Source organism: Mytilus edulis, chromosome 3, assembly GCF_963676685.1.
Source record: "Mytilus edulis chromosome 3, xbMytEdul2.2, whole genome shotgun sequence".
Classification (NCBI taxonomy): domain Eukaryota; kingdom Metazoa; phylum Mollusca; class Bivalvia; order Mytilida; family Mytilidae; genus Mytilus; species Mytilus edulis.
Genome location: NC_092346.1, coordinates 91,129,285 through 91,145,245, shown reverse-complemented (window position 1 = coordinate 91,145,245; position 15,961 = coordinate 91,129,285). Strand labels below are relative to the sequence as shown.

General features: G+C 33.2%; 1 protein-coding gene across 1 annotated transcript; it reads right to left on the bottom strand.

Annotated features, from left to right (window-relative positions):
• Positions 1–7,570: 7,570 nt before the first annotated feature.
• Positions 7,571–12,515, bottom strand: LOC139517747 (uncharacterized). Its single transcript, XM_071309123.1, has 2 exons — positions 11,575–12,515; positions 7,571–10,451 (listed from the first exon to the last, which is right to left on the bottom strand). Exons 1-2 carry the CDS (start codon positions 12,481–12,483, stop codon positions 9,369–9,371), a joined length of 1,992 nt encoding a protein of 663 aa, XP_071165224.1. The 5' UTR covers positions 12,484–12,515; the 3' UTR covers positions 7,571–9,368.
• Between the last annotated feature and the right edge of the window lie 3,446 nt (positions 12,516–15,961).

Here is a 15,961-nt window from a genome sequence, read left to right as displayed (position 1 = left end):
TCACGGTTAAACTCAGAACAGTGTTGTTACAGCACAAAATAACAACCTACTACAAGAATACATTGAAAAAGTGTTTACTAATTAGAACTGTTCTATAATCACAAAAAACAGAATGACAAAATTGCAAAAGACAAAGTTTAGATCTAAGATGACTGAGATAAAAACCAAATTCAGCTAACAGATCAAGCATGATTTCCATCTGACTGACATAGATTAAAGCACCATAAACAGTCTAAGAAATGCTAAATCTTGGTGGCGTTACCCATGTCAATTGTTGTGTAATTTAATTACAATTCAGATTACAAGCCCATTTCGATTTAATGCTTTCATGTTTTATAATTTATCTATCCAAACATTCAATCCCTGATTTTATTATGCAATCATGTTTTTTTCTGTGTCGCTGATAGTTTTAACCAGCAAGTCATCTTTCATATTGATATTGTTAAATACAAAAAAGTAAAATAACAAAAAAAAAAAACGAAATCCAATAGAATTTTAAATCGGAAAGCCCGTTTTCAATTGTGAATATCAAATGCCCAAACACATCAAACGAATGGAAAACAACTGCCACATTCCTGACTTGGTACATGCATTGCCTTATGTAGAAAAAGGTGGATTAACCCTGGTTTTATAGCTATCTAAACCTCTCCCTTGTATGGCAACTGCAAGTCACAATATGAAGACAATAACAATCAAAACCAAGGAGTAAACAAAGACTCACAAAACAAAAGGACATTTACATCAACAGTTATAAATAACACGAACTCCACTAAAACCGGGAGTGAAATCAGGTGCTCCGGAAGGATAAGCATTTCCTGCACCGTATAGGCACCCGTCGTGTTATTTCTTTGTTCAGTTCGGAAGGTTATTATGACTGAGGAAGAATATCAGATATGATTTCTGACACACTTTTGTCATAATGGCCAATCAGCTCATGATGGCGACCGTAAAAGTTCTTGAGTGATGACCTTAATTTGATTGATTCATAGCCCTGTCTTAGCAAATAATGAGAAAGCAGTATTCCTCGTTCAACAAAATCAACGTACTTTAAGCTAGCTCTAGAGTAACGTATCAATTGAGACACATATACTCAATATGCTGGTGCCGCTGGGATGTTGCTACACAGAAATGGAAAGTTGACTATAGGAAAATTAAAATCATTGCGTTTGTCATAAATTTTGGTATTCAACCTACCATCAGTAGTCATTTCGAGAAAAAGGTCTAAATATGAAGCAGATTTATCTGTGTCGGTAGTATCTTTAATTTCAAGTTCACTTGGATATATTAAATGTAAATGATCACTGAAACCTATTATTATTAAGAGACAGTACATCATCAATATACCGAAAGGTGAAATTTAAAGACTGGGCTAATTTCTTTTCTCCTTTCTGTACAAGCCCTTGGATAAATTCTGCCTCATAGGAATATAAAAACAAATCTGCAACCAGAGGAGCGCAATTGGTACCCATTGTGATTCCAATAGTCTGTTGGAAGACCAAACCTCCAAATTCAACAAATATATTGTCAATTAAAAAGTCCAGCATGGCAGTGATATCCTCGTCGGTATATTTTTTCCTTGACTCTGTATGATTTTTCACAAAGTAAGCTGAATTCCAGCCCAAAACTAGATATTTATAACGTCTAGTGCCCTTTTTGTTAAAGAAACATAAACTGACGAGTTCTTTCAGTCGAGCTTTAAGTTTAGTATGTGGAATAGTGGTATAAAGATTTGCAACATCAAAGGTTTTAATGTTGGTACAATGTTTTAATGATTGAGATTGTAAATTCACCAATAACTCTTTTGAATTTTCAGTATCCACATCTGATTAACACCACTTCTTGAATATGCCGTTTCGAAATATTTCTGAAGTCCTTCTTTGACTGCAGTGAGTATGGCAGTAAGAACTTTAGAAAGGGGTTTAGTGGAACACTTGAAAGAACCTGCAATATACCTTTCCTTATAAGGATTCTTGTGAAGCTTAGGAATACAATAAAAGGATGAATCCTGGTCTTCATCCTTTGGATAAACACCAAAGGAGATTAGAACCGAGTTATGGTTTACCAGGATCTCCTGCTTCGTAAGCGTACTTAGTGTATATGTAGGATTTCCAAGTGTGTTATTTATTCCCAGTTCCTTAATCAGGAAGTCAATGTAGTGTTTCTTGCAAACAAAAACAATATTGTTTGAGGCTTTGTCAGCTGGAACGACAACATATTTGTCATGTGGCAAGACAACTCCTCTATGACATGAGGGTCTTTAAAGAAGCTTTGGTGCTCATTGACCCTTTAAGCTTACTCACTCTTATCTGAATCAATGACCTCACTGATTTTACCCACTCCGAAAGAGTGTCAACCTCAGCCTTTTTTCTTTTTGCCCAGTCTTTTGCATAACCCTCAACATAATCCATTAGTAGTTTTAAGTTCTGCTTCCTATTGATTGGCTGTGGCTCTCTGTATTTCGGACCCTTGGACAAAAGTTGTCTCAACTTGTAGTTATTGACTATGTTTAGGTCTCCAGAAATTACATGGCCAGCAGGATTATACACGAAATGGGAATGTGAACAGGCACAATCAGGTGGTTTAGCTTTGAAGTCATCAGTATTTAGATTCTGCAACACTTTTTTGTGATTAAATTTTTTAGATGCAACAGGGTTGATGTAGAAAGGATACTATAGGAGAAGATTGATCCTTAAAGTAAGAAGGAATGTTGCTTTTCACTCTTTTATGGTGAAGAATATTACTTATATTTATAGCATCAATACCCTTGTTTGTGAACTTCAAATTGAAATATGAAGGTTTTTACCGAGTGAGCTTAGCAAACAAGTTTAAAAGGCTTCATATTGTGTCGAGCAGCTATATTACAATATCATTATGATCGATCTATGCCACACCTAGTTGACTATACTCGGTTATCAATTCAACATTTTAGTTAGATCTTTCAATAATATACATTGGTGGCCTTCGGCTGGTGTCTGCTCTATGGTCGGGTTGTTGTCTCTTTGACACATTCCCTATTTCCATTCTCAATTTTATTTTAATGTTCTTATCAATAAATTAAAACACAACTACATAGTACTGTTGTACGCATATATACATTCAAGCTCCTACAATCTGTCGATACGTATATTTTGTCACACCTGTTAATGACAAGTACATTTGATGTTAAATGTGAGATGATTGATATTTCATTTAAGATACATGATGTTTTATTAGTTGTTGTCGTCATTCAACTAGATTTCCGTAATTGAAATTTCACTCATGTACTTTGTGTTTTAATTACTGGTAGTTTTTTGTGGTTTGAGTCTATCTGATCAGGTAAATAAACGCATCATAGATACCAGGACTAACATTTTATATTTACGCCAGACGCGCGTTTCGTCTATAAAAGACTCATCAGTGACGCTCAAATCAAAAAAAGTTTAAAAGGCCATATAAAGTACGAAGTTGAAGAGCTAAGAGGACCAAATATTCCGAAATATTAAGCTAAACATATCTAAGGTAATCTACCCTTGGGGTAGAAAAGCCTTAGTTTTTCAAAAATTCGAAGTTTTGTTAACAGTTAATTTATAATTATGAACATATCAATGATAACTCAAGTCAACACAGAATTGCTGACTACTGGGCTGGTGATACCCCAGGGGAAATAAATCTCCACCAGCAGTGGCATCGACCCAGTGGTTGCAAATAAACTCATCATAGATACCAGGATTAAAATGTATATTTACGCCATACGCACGTTTCGTCTACAAAAGACTCATCAGTGACGCTCAAATCATAAAAGTTTAAAAGGACAAATAGAGTACGAAGTTGAAAAGCTTAGAGGACCAACAATTCCCTTCTCAACCGATTTTATACTGTTTTCTTAAGTTGTACTGCTACAACACTTTCCTTCCATATGAAAAGAAAGGTTCTGATACCAGCAACCATCTTCAAACCAGCTGCATTCTGTATGTATCTGTCCAAAGTCAGGATCCTGTAATTAAGTGGCTTAGAACTAAAGACCATCCGGCCAGAATGCTGTTCGGTTTCGCTGATAGTTTCGCTGCTAGTAGACTATCAGTTCCCAATGATGACATTGACTGTCAGCCCCAATGCTACCATCAGACCAGAAGCTTTCGGTTTCGCTGCTAGTAGACTGTCAGTTCCCAATGATACCATTGACGACCAGTCCCCGATGCTACCATCTGCCCAGAAGCTTGTTCTGTTTCGCTGCTAGTAGAATATCAGTTCCCGATGATACTATCGACGATCAGTCCCCACAGCTACAATAAGCCCAGAAGCTTGTTCGGTGTCGCAGCTATTTAAACAATAACAAAAATACCGAACTCCAAGGAAAATTCAGAACGGAAAGTCACATACCAAATGGCAAAGAATTAATGATATTTCTCGTAAATATAAAATTTATATTGTGCAAGTATGTTTAATCAACGATTGCAACCCCTTAAGGCAAAGTTGGCCACTGATGGTAATAACAGTTTAGTGTTATATATTTTTTCGATTTTCCAAAAAAGCATGACAAAATACCAAATTCAGAAGAAAAATCAAAATCAACCAACGGAAACGACTGGAAAAAAATGTCATGTCTATACTGACTTAATGAAGTTGTGCTCTCGAGTCTACCTGAATACAGGTTAATCCAGGAACACGGTCGAACGTATGGAAAATATCAACTGTGACATGTTTCTGTTTTAATATTCAAGGTAATTCAATTTCATTATTTTTCGTCTGGATGTATTATCCAAAATATAGACAGATAACTGAACAGTACATACACTCGAAGCTTGTTACGTTTGTTAACAGTAATGACACAAATATATGATGCAATAGATTATTAGAATTTTATATTACCAAGTTAAAGTAATGTAAATTTCTTCAACTTGTGTGTAAGTTTTGGTTTTTCAAATAGTTTGGCCTCGAACATCACTAAAGAGACATGTTTTGTCGAAAGATGCGTCTTGTGTAGTAAATTAGTACCGTTTATGTTATTACACTGCACAATTAAGTAGTCATTTAAAAACCAGGAAGGTTATATTCGATAAAATAGTTATTGAAACTCAAATATGTGTTTTTTTACAATTGTTGAGGGGCAATACAACAGCATCCTGACTTGGAAGTAAGCTAGTTCTTTCATTTGAAATATGAAAAAAATAAAGAAATCTAATAACGTTTTGCACATGTTGTCTGTCTTTTTGGTCCAATATTTTGTAATGATGTTTAGTTTTGTTTTGAAGAGAAGATCAAAATAAATGAAGCATATATTTCATAAAATGAAGAACGTAGACTTAAATGTATTGAAACAACCGTACAAAAGCGTATATGAAGAGTTGATGAGAGATAAAAAAAAAAAAAGCATTGAACTTGTAAATTTTAACTACAGCATTTCAAAACAAACAATTTCGAAGTTGTTGTATCCGATCAATTGCAAAAATTAAAGAATAAACATTTCTCTTTCCAAAATGTCATAATTTAGACTGCAAGTAGAGTGGTCCATTAAAGTTAAAAAATTGTTGGCTTGGTCATTCCACTATATGTGATACAGTTTTCACTTTAATGTAAATATTTATACCATAATAATTTCCATATTTTACAGAGACGTAGTAAAGTAAATAGTGAAAATCTTTACGCAATCATTTTCTGCTTGATCAAGAAGCATAACTCTAGAATTTTATAAAAATTCTACGAAGAATTGTTGGTCGCATTTCAATCTTTCCCTTTCATGCAAAGGTTGACTTACTTTGATTCATTTTGTCAATTAGTCAGATAGAAACGGCAGTGTTAAGAGTATGATTACCTCGTCTATTCCAGATGAGAATAGATTTTACAAGTGCGCGAATAAGGTTCAATATGCAAAATAGTTGTAAAGCCAAAACAAGTACAAAGTTGAAGAGCATTGAGGACCCAAAATTCCAAAAAGTTGTGCCAAATACGGCTAATTTATATTTATTCTTGAATAAGAAAATCCTTAGTCTTGCGAAAAATTCAAAGTTTTGTAACAGGAAATTTATAAAAATGACCACATAATTGATATTCATGTCAACATCGAAATGAACCAAACCATTCATGTATGTGTCTGTCAAAACCTTACCGTGTAGTGTTGTCATGTTATGTTTAATGTTTATCATCTACATAAGTTGGTGTGCATGGCATATTTTTCAAAATCTCTGTTAAAAATCTCACAACTTGTTCAATTTTGGGGCTTTACAGATTAGTGTTGGCTGTTGTATAGAAGACGGTATGTTGACCTTTCTATATGTACTTTTTATGTCGTAAGTTGCATTAGTTTTCACTGAGTACAAGATATATATCTAGATAGTATAGAATATCATCTTGTTCGAACTAAATGTCATACTGCAGGAGCAAGTATAGTATAAAGGTTTGATGTTGTTCTAATAAAATATACTATGATGTGGTTTACAAAAATGACAATTTTCTTGCATGGTCTCATTCTGCAACTGTACACACGATTTAGAAATACTGGACTTGTACTGTATATTCTTTGTATTTTTTATTTTGTTGTATTGTATTCAACATACCAGATTTTTCTTATTTTGTTGCTCAGTTTTATATATTTCGTTGCTTTGGAATCGATCATTCCCCTGCAGTTTTATCAAAAGTTTAAAAAAAAAAAACAATCGGTACTTAATGGCATCCGAGCAATGAGATAGTGATATGCGTAATCTCCATTATACATGGTTGGTCTTATTCAGATTCTTTTTCACTTTTTCAAATATTGTTAATATTGGCTTTCGTGAATTTCGATGCCTGTCTTTATTTGTAAACAACTTGAAGGTATGGTTCTGATTTTTTTTCTACTGTTATATTAGCATTCATAATCCCTGTGAGAAAGTTTACAGATGTTACCAGTATATATGAATTTCTTTTCTGTTTGATTTTGTTGTATTTTATATTATGCACAGATCAGCCAATGAATATGCCCATAGATAAAAAGGCTTTATATGTAAAAAGTAAAATCACAAAAATACTGAACTCCGAGGACATTTCGAAACGGAAAGTCCTTAATCAAAGGGCAAAATCAAATGAAAGAACACATCAAACGAATGGACAACAACTGTCATATTCCTGACTTGGTACAGGCATTTACAAATGTAGAAAATGGTGGATTGAATCTGGTTTCATAGCGCTAAACCTCTCACTTGAACGACAGTCGCATCAAATTCCATTATATTGACAATGATGCGTGAACAAAATGTCACAAATGCGGTTACAAAAAAACAACACGGACCCCACCAAAAACTAGAGATGATTTCAGAAAGAACATAAAACCCTGGCTCTAGTTGATCTCTAATGAAAAAAACTTTTTTTCAGATATATAACCGGTATATCACAACGTAAAGAGTCTAATTTCAATGTCTTTTATATTGTTAATTAAATTCCTGTCGTGGCCGAGACTAAACCACTAAATATTGTTTTAGGTTTAAAGCTATCACTACGAAATAACAGTTCTTTTGGTGAAAGTTGTAACAATTAAATAACACTAGGTTTTACTTTAGTACTACTTGAAAGTTGTTATCAAATGGGATTTCCAAAATGACAATAGATACTAACAAGATTTGTAATTGATTTGATATGATTTAATGCAACAAATCCTGTCCCTCATACAACATTGTATAAAATTACTAAACCAAAAACACAACACATACACCAAATACAAAATGACACCAGCTCATTCATAACTTTATGAACTTATACACATGAATAGTCAATAATATGGAATATAGAAAAAAAACATTGCTCAATGTAAGTATTGTTATAAGTGTATTCTTATGATACGTCAAATTTAAAAAAAAAAAACAAATGTTGCATATGTTAAATATATACTATGACCATGTTTTTTTGTGTGCAATGACTCTATTTAAAAAAAAAACACAACATAAGATATGTAGTGCTATTGAAATATTATCTTTCAATAGTATTATTCGCCGAATGCATTTCAGTATACCATAAACTTAAACGTGAGTACTCGTATTAGTTCTTCCGCAATGGCACATCGCAAGTGAGAGGTGGAATCGTGGTAAATGTGAAAGAGAAGGTAAACAAACATGGAAATTAGATAGAGTTATTTGCTTCTGAAGAATGAAAATTAAATTAAACGCAAAAATCATTTAACAATAGACCACTTTCCAGTTTGTCCTTCATCGAAAAAAAATTTGTTAATTAAGCGCGCCTTTTTGACGTCATTTACCAGATGGAGGGATCGCATGTATTCATGCACTATTAACGTCTATCAAGCGTCTTCATGATCGTCATTGTGCAGTTTAAACTAGAAATATTGGTTGCTCCGTAGGTACTTAATCACAATTCCCTAATGGCAGCAGTGTTGATTGTCAATTATGAGAATTTAATTTGCCGTTTCATTCGCGCAATATAGCATACTAGTTTTCCAACCACTCGCTCAACATTAGAACGGATGTGACGATGCATCTAAACGCACTAAAACCTAACTTTTTGACGGAAATACATCGAACTCGAAAGTTGTCTTGTTATGACAACGTTTGATTAACTTAAATAAGCGCATGTAAACTATTAATGTAAAAAAATCAACATGGCATTTATAGCATTTCCATCATCTCGCGTATTTTTCACGTCCTCCATGATTGACTCTGTTAATATTTTCATTAGGTTCGGTAAACGTCGGCAACATAACACGAAAGTTAATTAGCAGGTTAATTCACTGAATTAAATACATTTTGTAGATTAGATGTTATGGATTCCTAATAAATATTCAAAATCGTGAATAGAGGACTTAGTTTTGTAAATATACAAATGATTGGTTATGTATACTAGTATAAACATGCATTGGTTAAATAATAATGTTCGTAACTTTATTATTTCAAGAAGGTCATTTCATACGACTTTTAAAAATGTTGAACAGTTCTAACACACCAAAGATGAATTATGTCATACATGTGAGTATTAAAACAATCGAACTCACATCATTCACTATAACCCATTTATCACAAAAGAGCACATTATTCAATAACACTTTATTGATCATTATCTTAGAAATCACCAAGATGAAAATAAATTTAAAATGGACGACTCTATGGTATTTCTATGAAATGACAAAATTAAGCATACATCAGTACAAAAATAATAATTAACATGTTTAAAAATACATATGAAAGTCACTTATTTTAATACAATTGGACTGGCGCAAAATATTTGCATTGATAGTTTGGACGGATAACACTAGTTTCATGTCCCTTTTTTCAAAGATTTTTTCGACCATGTGCCCAACAATAATTGCATTTAACAAATCTGCAAGAGAAGCTATCATATAATTTAAAATCTTACCAAAATAGTTTTCAATTCATCATTTCTAAAAGTTGCCAATCAATACGAAGTCATTAATATTCAATAGGACAAATATATGGTTTTGGTGGAAAGTCGTGGCTCCATCGAACAAATTCCTTCGGGTGTACAATCTGAAGAGAGGTACAGAGTGCTGTCAGATCTTGCTCGATACCTCTAATGAATAATTTCACATTTGGACATTGTCCAAGATTTACAGCTATCATTTGAGGGCAGTTGTTTAGGGACAACTGGTGTAAATCATTACAGCCATACATATTCAAAAATTTCAAAGGGGGCGACGCTATGGCAACATTTGTAACTCGTCGACATTTTTCTAGATTCAAATGAGCAATCTTTGTGCATCCCGCCAAAACCATTTGAAGCGTGTAATCCGTCATTTGACATCGGTATAAAACAACTGTCTTTACAAGCGGGGTAGAGATGCATAGAAGGTTTACATTACAGTCAAAGAAACGAAGAAATCCTATAGCATTCATTGCATGGATCACACAGGATTCTAGATTTAACTGATCATCACTACAGAGATTCATTTCAATCGAATCCACACTAACGCATTGAATTGTGAGCGTTTTCAAGGCTGGCATCCCAACTAAGGCTACTCTACATAAATGGTTTGCTGTAATGTACATATGATTCAAGGTCACGATATCCATCTCTGCTTCCACATGAATGAATCTTAAAGTTGGACTTCGTATATGCAAAGTCTCGCATGCAAAATCTCCAAGCAGACATAGTTCCTGCAAATTTGGTACTGTGTATTCATCGAGTGTCAGACTGTCATGTGATATACACCCTAGACGTAGGCATACCAGTTTGTCGTTGTTTCTCAGAGTCTCCTTGAATGACCTCATCTCAATTTCTTCGCACTGTTTCAATTCTAGAAAAGTTAACTTCTGACTTTTGATTTTCATGGTTCGTAGAACATTACTTCCATTGACATTAACCTTCCTTAGATTATCCGATGTTACTTCTAAGTGTTCTATAGACGCCAAACCTACATCAACGGTAAGGAATCGTAGAGACGAAATGTCCAGACTGACAAATAAAACGTTCCAAAGGTTATGCAGACATACCTTTACCAAGGAATCGGACAGCAGTCTAACACCGTGGAGGTACTGAAAGAATTAACAAATTATTCATAAAAAACAAAGAGGAATGTCATGACATTTACCTAAATTTGATTTTGACAGTATGCATTTCTTTTTTAAGAACATCTTGATACGGGTATTACTATGGAGTGAGAATCATGAAGTAAGCACCGTTACTTCTAATTTCCTTAGTTATATTTTGTGAACCGTTGTCTTTTTTTTTCTTTTCTATTTCCTTTGACATGATATTATATGTTCCTCATAAATGCTTCTATGCTTTTGATTACCCCTTGGTATTTTCAGTCTTTTGAATACATGAGTAACTGTTTGTGGCATAGTTTTAACGGCTTATCTTGGGAATGTTTCATGACGTCAAAGCTTAAATTGATAGCAGATAAAAATGTTTATGTTTTCAAACGCTGAAAAGACTATTTGGTCAAAATACGTGTTTATTTCTGACAATATCAGCTTCGGTGTTTGAAAATTTTAACTCTTTGCAACAAAACCTAAATAGTGTAGCGTTTGATGTAACCGGATAATTTGTTTTTAATGTAGAATTGATTTCAACTTATTCGTGTGTAAGGATATCCTTAAATAAGCGTGGGAAAATATGGATTCTCCACCATATGTTGCAGTCTATTTGCGTCAATTGATAGTAAAACACGTACGTTGTGGCATCTGTTATAAATGTCAAAATAACTTAATAAAATTTCATTTATGATTCAACTTTATTGATGTTTACGAAATGAAATAAAGAATAAGAAATGCATAAAAAGGGTATTAGAAATGACCAAAATATTAGACAGTAGAACAGACACCAAAAATCAACACAGTGATTCTCCTTGGATAAATCCCAACGTACAAGCAAAGAACAACAACAAAGAAACTACATGTGCTCCAGATAAACTAACCTGATACAATCGTAAATATGTGGTGAGGTTAAACAATCTCAACATTATCACAAACCTCCCTCTTTGCCTATCGATACCATTTATAGTTAAATGTAAAACATACGGTAAAAATATCACCTGTCCAGCTACCAACAGGATGACCACTTACTCAAACAAGGAAATACAATACGAATTTGGAAATGAGGGACAAAATGTGCTCGTTAAACAATACTACAATACTACATAGTGTATTTTCTTACCTCACAGTTGCTGATACTAAGTTTCTTCAAGCATGGTAACTTATTCACTATTTCCCATAGTTCATCCACTTCAATAGGTAAGAAATGGATGCAGAGAACTTTAACCAAGTGAACTGTGCTGTTGTCAACAATGTTACGTGCAATTCCAAACCCTCTTGCTATTGCATCATCACTTCTTCTGTCGTTTATATCTAATCCAGAGTTTAGTTTCAGTTTAACAGTTTCTAGGACAGGAAGTTTTGACAGCAATCTTTTCACTCCATTAGAAGTTATTCTCCAACAAGCATTCAGGGAAATCTCTCTCAGGTTTGGAAAGTTCGCTAGAATTTGTTCAAGTTCGTCATCTGTTAATTCATAGCCACCATTTATTTGAACTTGCTCGAGATTGGATAGGGTAGACAATTTATTTAATACTTCGGGTGTCCATAGAATAGGCAGTCGGAGACTTCTTAAATTACTAAGCGTTGGTATCAGTGAAAACACACTGCGAAACACTGGAGAGCTTTCCCGCCAACTGAGCCTTTGAATATGATATCCGTAATTACGAAACATGGAACAAAGCAGACTAAAATGATAAATTGTGAAATAGTTCGGATCAACATGAATGTGTCTCCATAGAATACCGTGTGTTTGCAAAACATCCCGCCATTTAGAGCAAACAAATGCTAGAAGTGGTAATTCGTCCCTAATTGGATGAAGATAACGGAAAATACGCGCCAAAAGTTCGTCCGGTAATTCATTGATGTCCTTTGCATACCTTAGATCGTTATTAGCGTAAAACAATTGATGTTCACTAAATAAAGTTTTGAACATCATCTTGAGTCTGCTGCTCCATGCGAAATTAACCTTATTGATCTCTGCAATATTAACGAGTGTATACTTTTTATGTTCAACATATTGGGAATTCATATTACGTAGGATTATTGACGTCAAGCGCTTTGACACGTATCCTTATTTCAGGTCACCGTAAAGTTTTATGAATGAAATAATGTTGTTTTTTTTTTCATTTTACGATATTTGTAATCAATAAGTGAATTACATAGTAATGACAACAGATTTTGTGCGGATCATTTCGTATTAATCGTGTACCATATTGACTGTTATACACTTTCGTTGTTCGTTACATATCGACCACATATTTGTAGTAATTATAAAACATGTTTTGAAGGTACCAAATAATATGTGACGAAATCTTGTTTTATAAATATGGTGCAATTAAAGGAACGAGTTTGTCCCTCATTTACAAAGGTCTGTACACTTATAAAATATACCCACAAACATTTTACCTCTTAAGAACGACTGTAATCAATACTACAGAACTTTTACCATGTCACCATAACGAATTGGCTGACCCATACGATGTATCTGCCTGTATGTCTCAACTTATTAGCACGATGTTTTCGCTGTCTTAAATCTGAAGATACCATTATAGTTGTGTTGTCTGTTATTCTACCGATTATGTTGTATTGTCGATAGTGACATTTGGACTGAGCTTTAAATCGCAGGGTTTTAAATGCATGCAATGCAGCAAACCCTTACCCTGTCAACACACACGGTCTCACTCATTTTGTGAACATAGATACACTCATCATAGATACCAGGATTAAATTTCAACATTCACACCAGACGCGCGTTTCGTCTACACAAGACTGATCAGTGACGCTCAAAAAAAATTGTTAAAGGCAAAATAAAGTTCGATGTTGAAGAGCATTGTTGACCAAAAATTCCTAAAGGTTTTGTCAAATACAGCTAATCTATTCCTGAGGTAGAAAAGCCTGAGTATTTCAAAAATTCAAAGTTTAGTAAACAGGTAGTTTATAAATATTACCATACTGTGGATTCATTGGATACCAATTTTCGTGGATTTCGTTGGTACCGGGAAACCACGGATTTAAATATTCATCGAATTGCAAATTTTCTAAAGGAATATATGCATACTTTGTCAAAACCACGAAATTAAATACCCACGAATATGCAAGTTTTCCTCAAACCACGAAAATTGGTACCCACGAAAATAAATGAATCCACAGTATCAATGATAATTCATGTCAACACAGAAGGCTGGTGATCATGTGATTTCCTAAATTATTTTGTTGTTACTTTGATTTTTTCTCTTCTTAATCGATTTACAAGATTTGTATATCGATAATCTACTGTCGCCTTAATTTTACATTAAAGATATACAGAATGTGTTTGATTGGCTACTTGTATTTTATAATAAAAAGTAAAATAACAAAACTAACGAACTCCGATGAAAATTCAAAATAGAAAGTCCATAATCAAATGTCAAAACCAAAAGCTGAAACACACCAAAGCAATGAGTAACAACTTTAATATGGCTGACTTGGTACAGGCATTTTTTATGTAAAAAAACTGTTGATAAAACAAGGTTTATTTGCTAGCTCAACCTCTCACTTCAAAAAAGTTATGTGAAATTTAGTTGTTGACCATGTTTATCTTTAAGAGCAAGTGTCTTATGGCATATTTCCCATTATGACATTTGACTCTGTAGATTTGCATGGCGGATGATGATTGAACATTGTTAAACTAGTGTTACCTTAACTTACAATTTTACAAGTCTAACAATTCTCCTACTACAGACTCACGGTGAATAGCACATAACTAAATAGTGTTCATGTATCACTTTTTTAAATACTGTAAATTCAGATATTATTGCGAAAAATGCGACAGGGCTATAATCGCAATAATTTAAACTCGCATTTTGATTTTTTTCATATGAATTAAACAGGATTTTTCTCAATATTGCAAAAATAAAAAATGCATTTTAGTCTAAAATGACAAAATCGCAATAATAAATCCACCCTACAGTATCATTATCTTATTTCAGACTACAGCAATAGTTGTACTGGAAAAATGAATGGTTACATTTTAAGTTCATATGAGATGTTTTGTTACACCACATGTAATCAGTGAATTGTCATCATGTAGTCATGATAATATCAGCTCAATAATGTCATATTTCAAAAAGTAAATGAACAAAATATACCAAACGTCAAGGAAAATTCAAATCGGAATATCCATTATCAAATGACAAAATCCCAAACACATCAAACGAATGGAAAACAACTGTCATATTCCTGACTTTTCATAGGCATTTTCTTATGTAGAAAATGGTGAATTAAACCTGGTTTTAAAGCTAGCTCATCCTCTCACTTGTATGACAGTTGCATAAAATTCAAATTCAAGCATCAGTCAGTTGGTTTTGACCAATATTATTCAAAATGGCTAAAATTATACCAGTTTTTATTGACAAAAAAGATTTAATCACAATGATCAAAATTACAGGTGGAAAGGTTGGAAAAGTTTTGTGAATGATAATTCATTCATATGTTAATCTTCCATTAAGTATGATGGTGTGCAAAGACCTTTTGATATAGTATTTTTGAATATAGTTGTAATACTGCAGTTTCTCTCAAAATTTACATAAAAATGGTCGTTTGGGAGTCATTTCATGTTCATAGTTCTATTATTCTTACTGCTACTGAACTTTTATTGATTTTTGATTTTAAAAAAATACAGCTCTGAATGGTTGAAGGACTGCATAGGATAATTTTCATAATCTGACTTTCTTTTATTATTTTCAACAATAACTATTTAATTCAAAAACATTTTTTCATATTTCAATTTTAAATTTTGCACTAAATTTTTAATTTATTGATTTCGATATGGACATTATATATGGAATATTCAATAAAGAATTGGATTCTTGTTTTTACAATTTTACTATTGTGTAAAATTGTTGACCCTAACACATTCTGTTATAATTTTCAAGATAAAGATTAAAACACAAAAAATTGGTAAACACTGTCAATAAAAAGCAAGAACTCCAAGAAGGCGTCATCTGATGTACTGCCAAATGATATATTTTTATATCTTGTTTTGCTGATCATTTTTACTTTTAAACTTTCTCTTATTTGACTACGCTCATGCATTTTGTGAATTAAACATTTCATCACTGCATTTAACATGAACTCTGGTAATCCTTTTTTTCTGTTTTGTGACATCTGTTAAGTGCAGTTTATTCGTAATAAAAAACTTTATTATTTATGTACCTAATTTGCTTGGAATATGGAAAATCTTATAGTTATTTGATGATGATGCATATTTAGGACGAGAATGATGCAATAAGAAAATTAACCCTTCTATGTACTATACTGACACACTAAGCCAGATTATCAACATGCTAGTTCATAAGGTATCTGTCTTCAGGAAGACCTGTTACCCTACCTGGACTCATTATTCTGACTCTTAACCAACCAGTCTTTGCTCTTACTCGTTAATGCTGCAGGCCTTGCAGAGAATTGGCAAATACTTATTTTAAGTGTTTCTTTTTACCCAGCCAGATTTTAACCCGTGTAGCTACTGC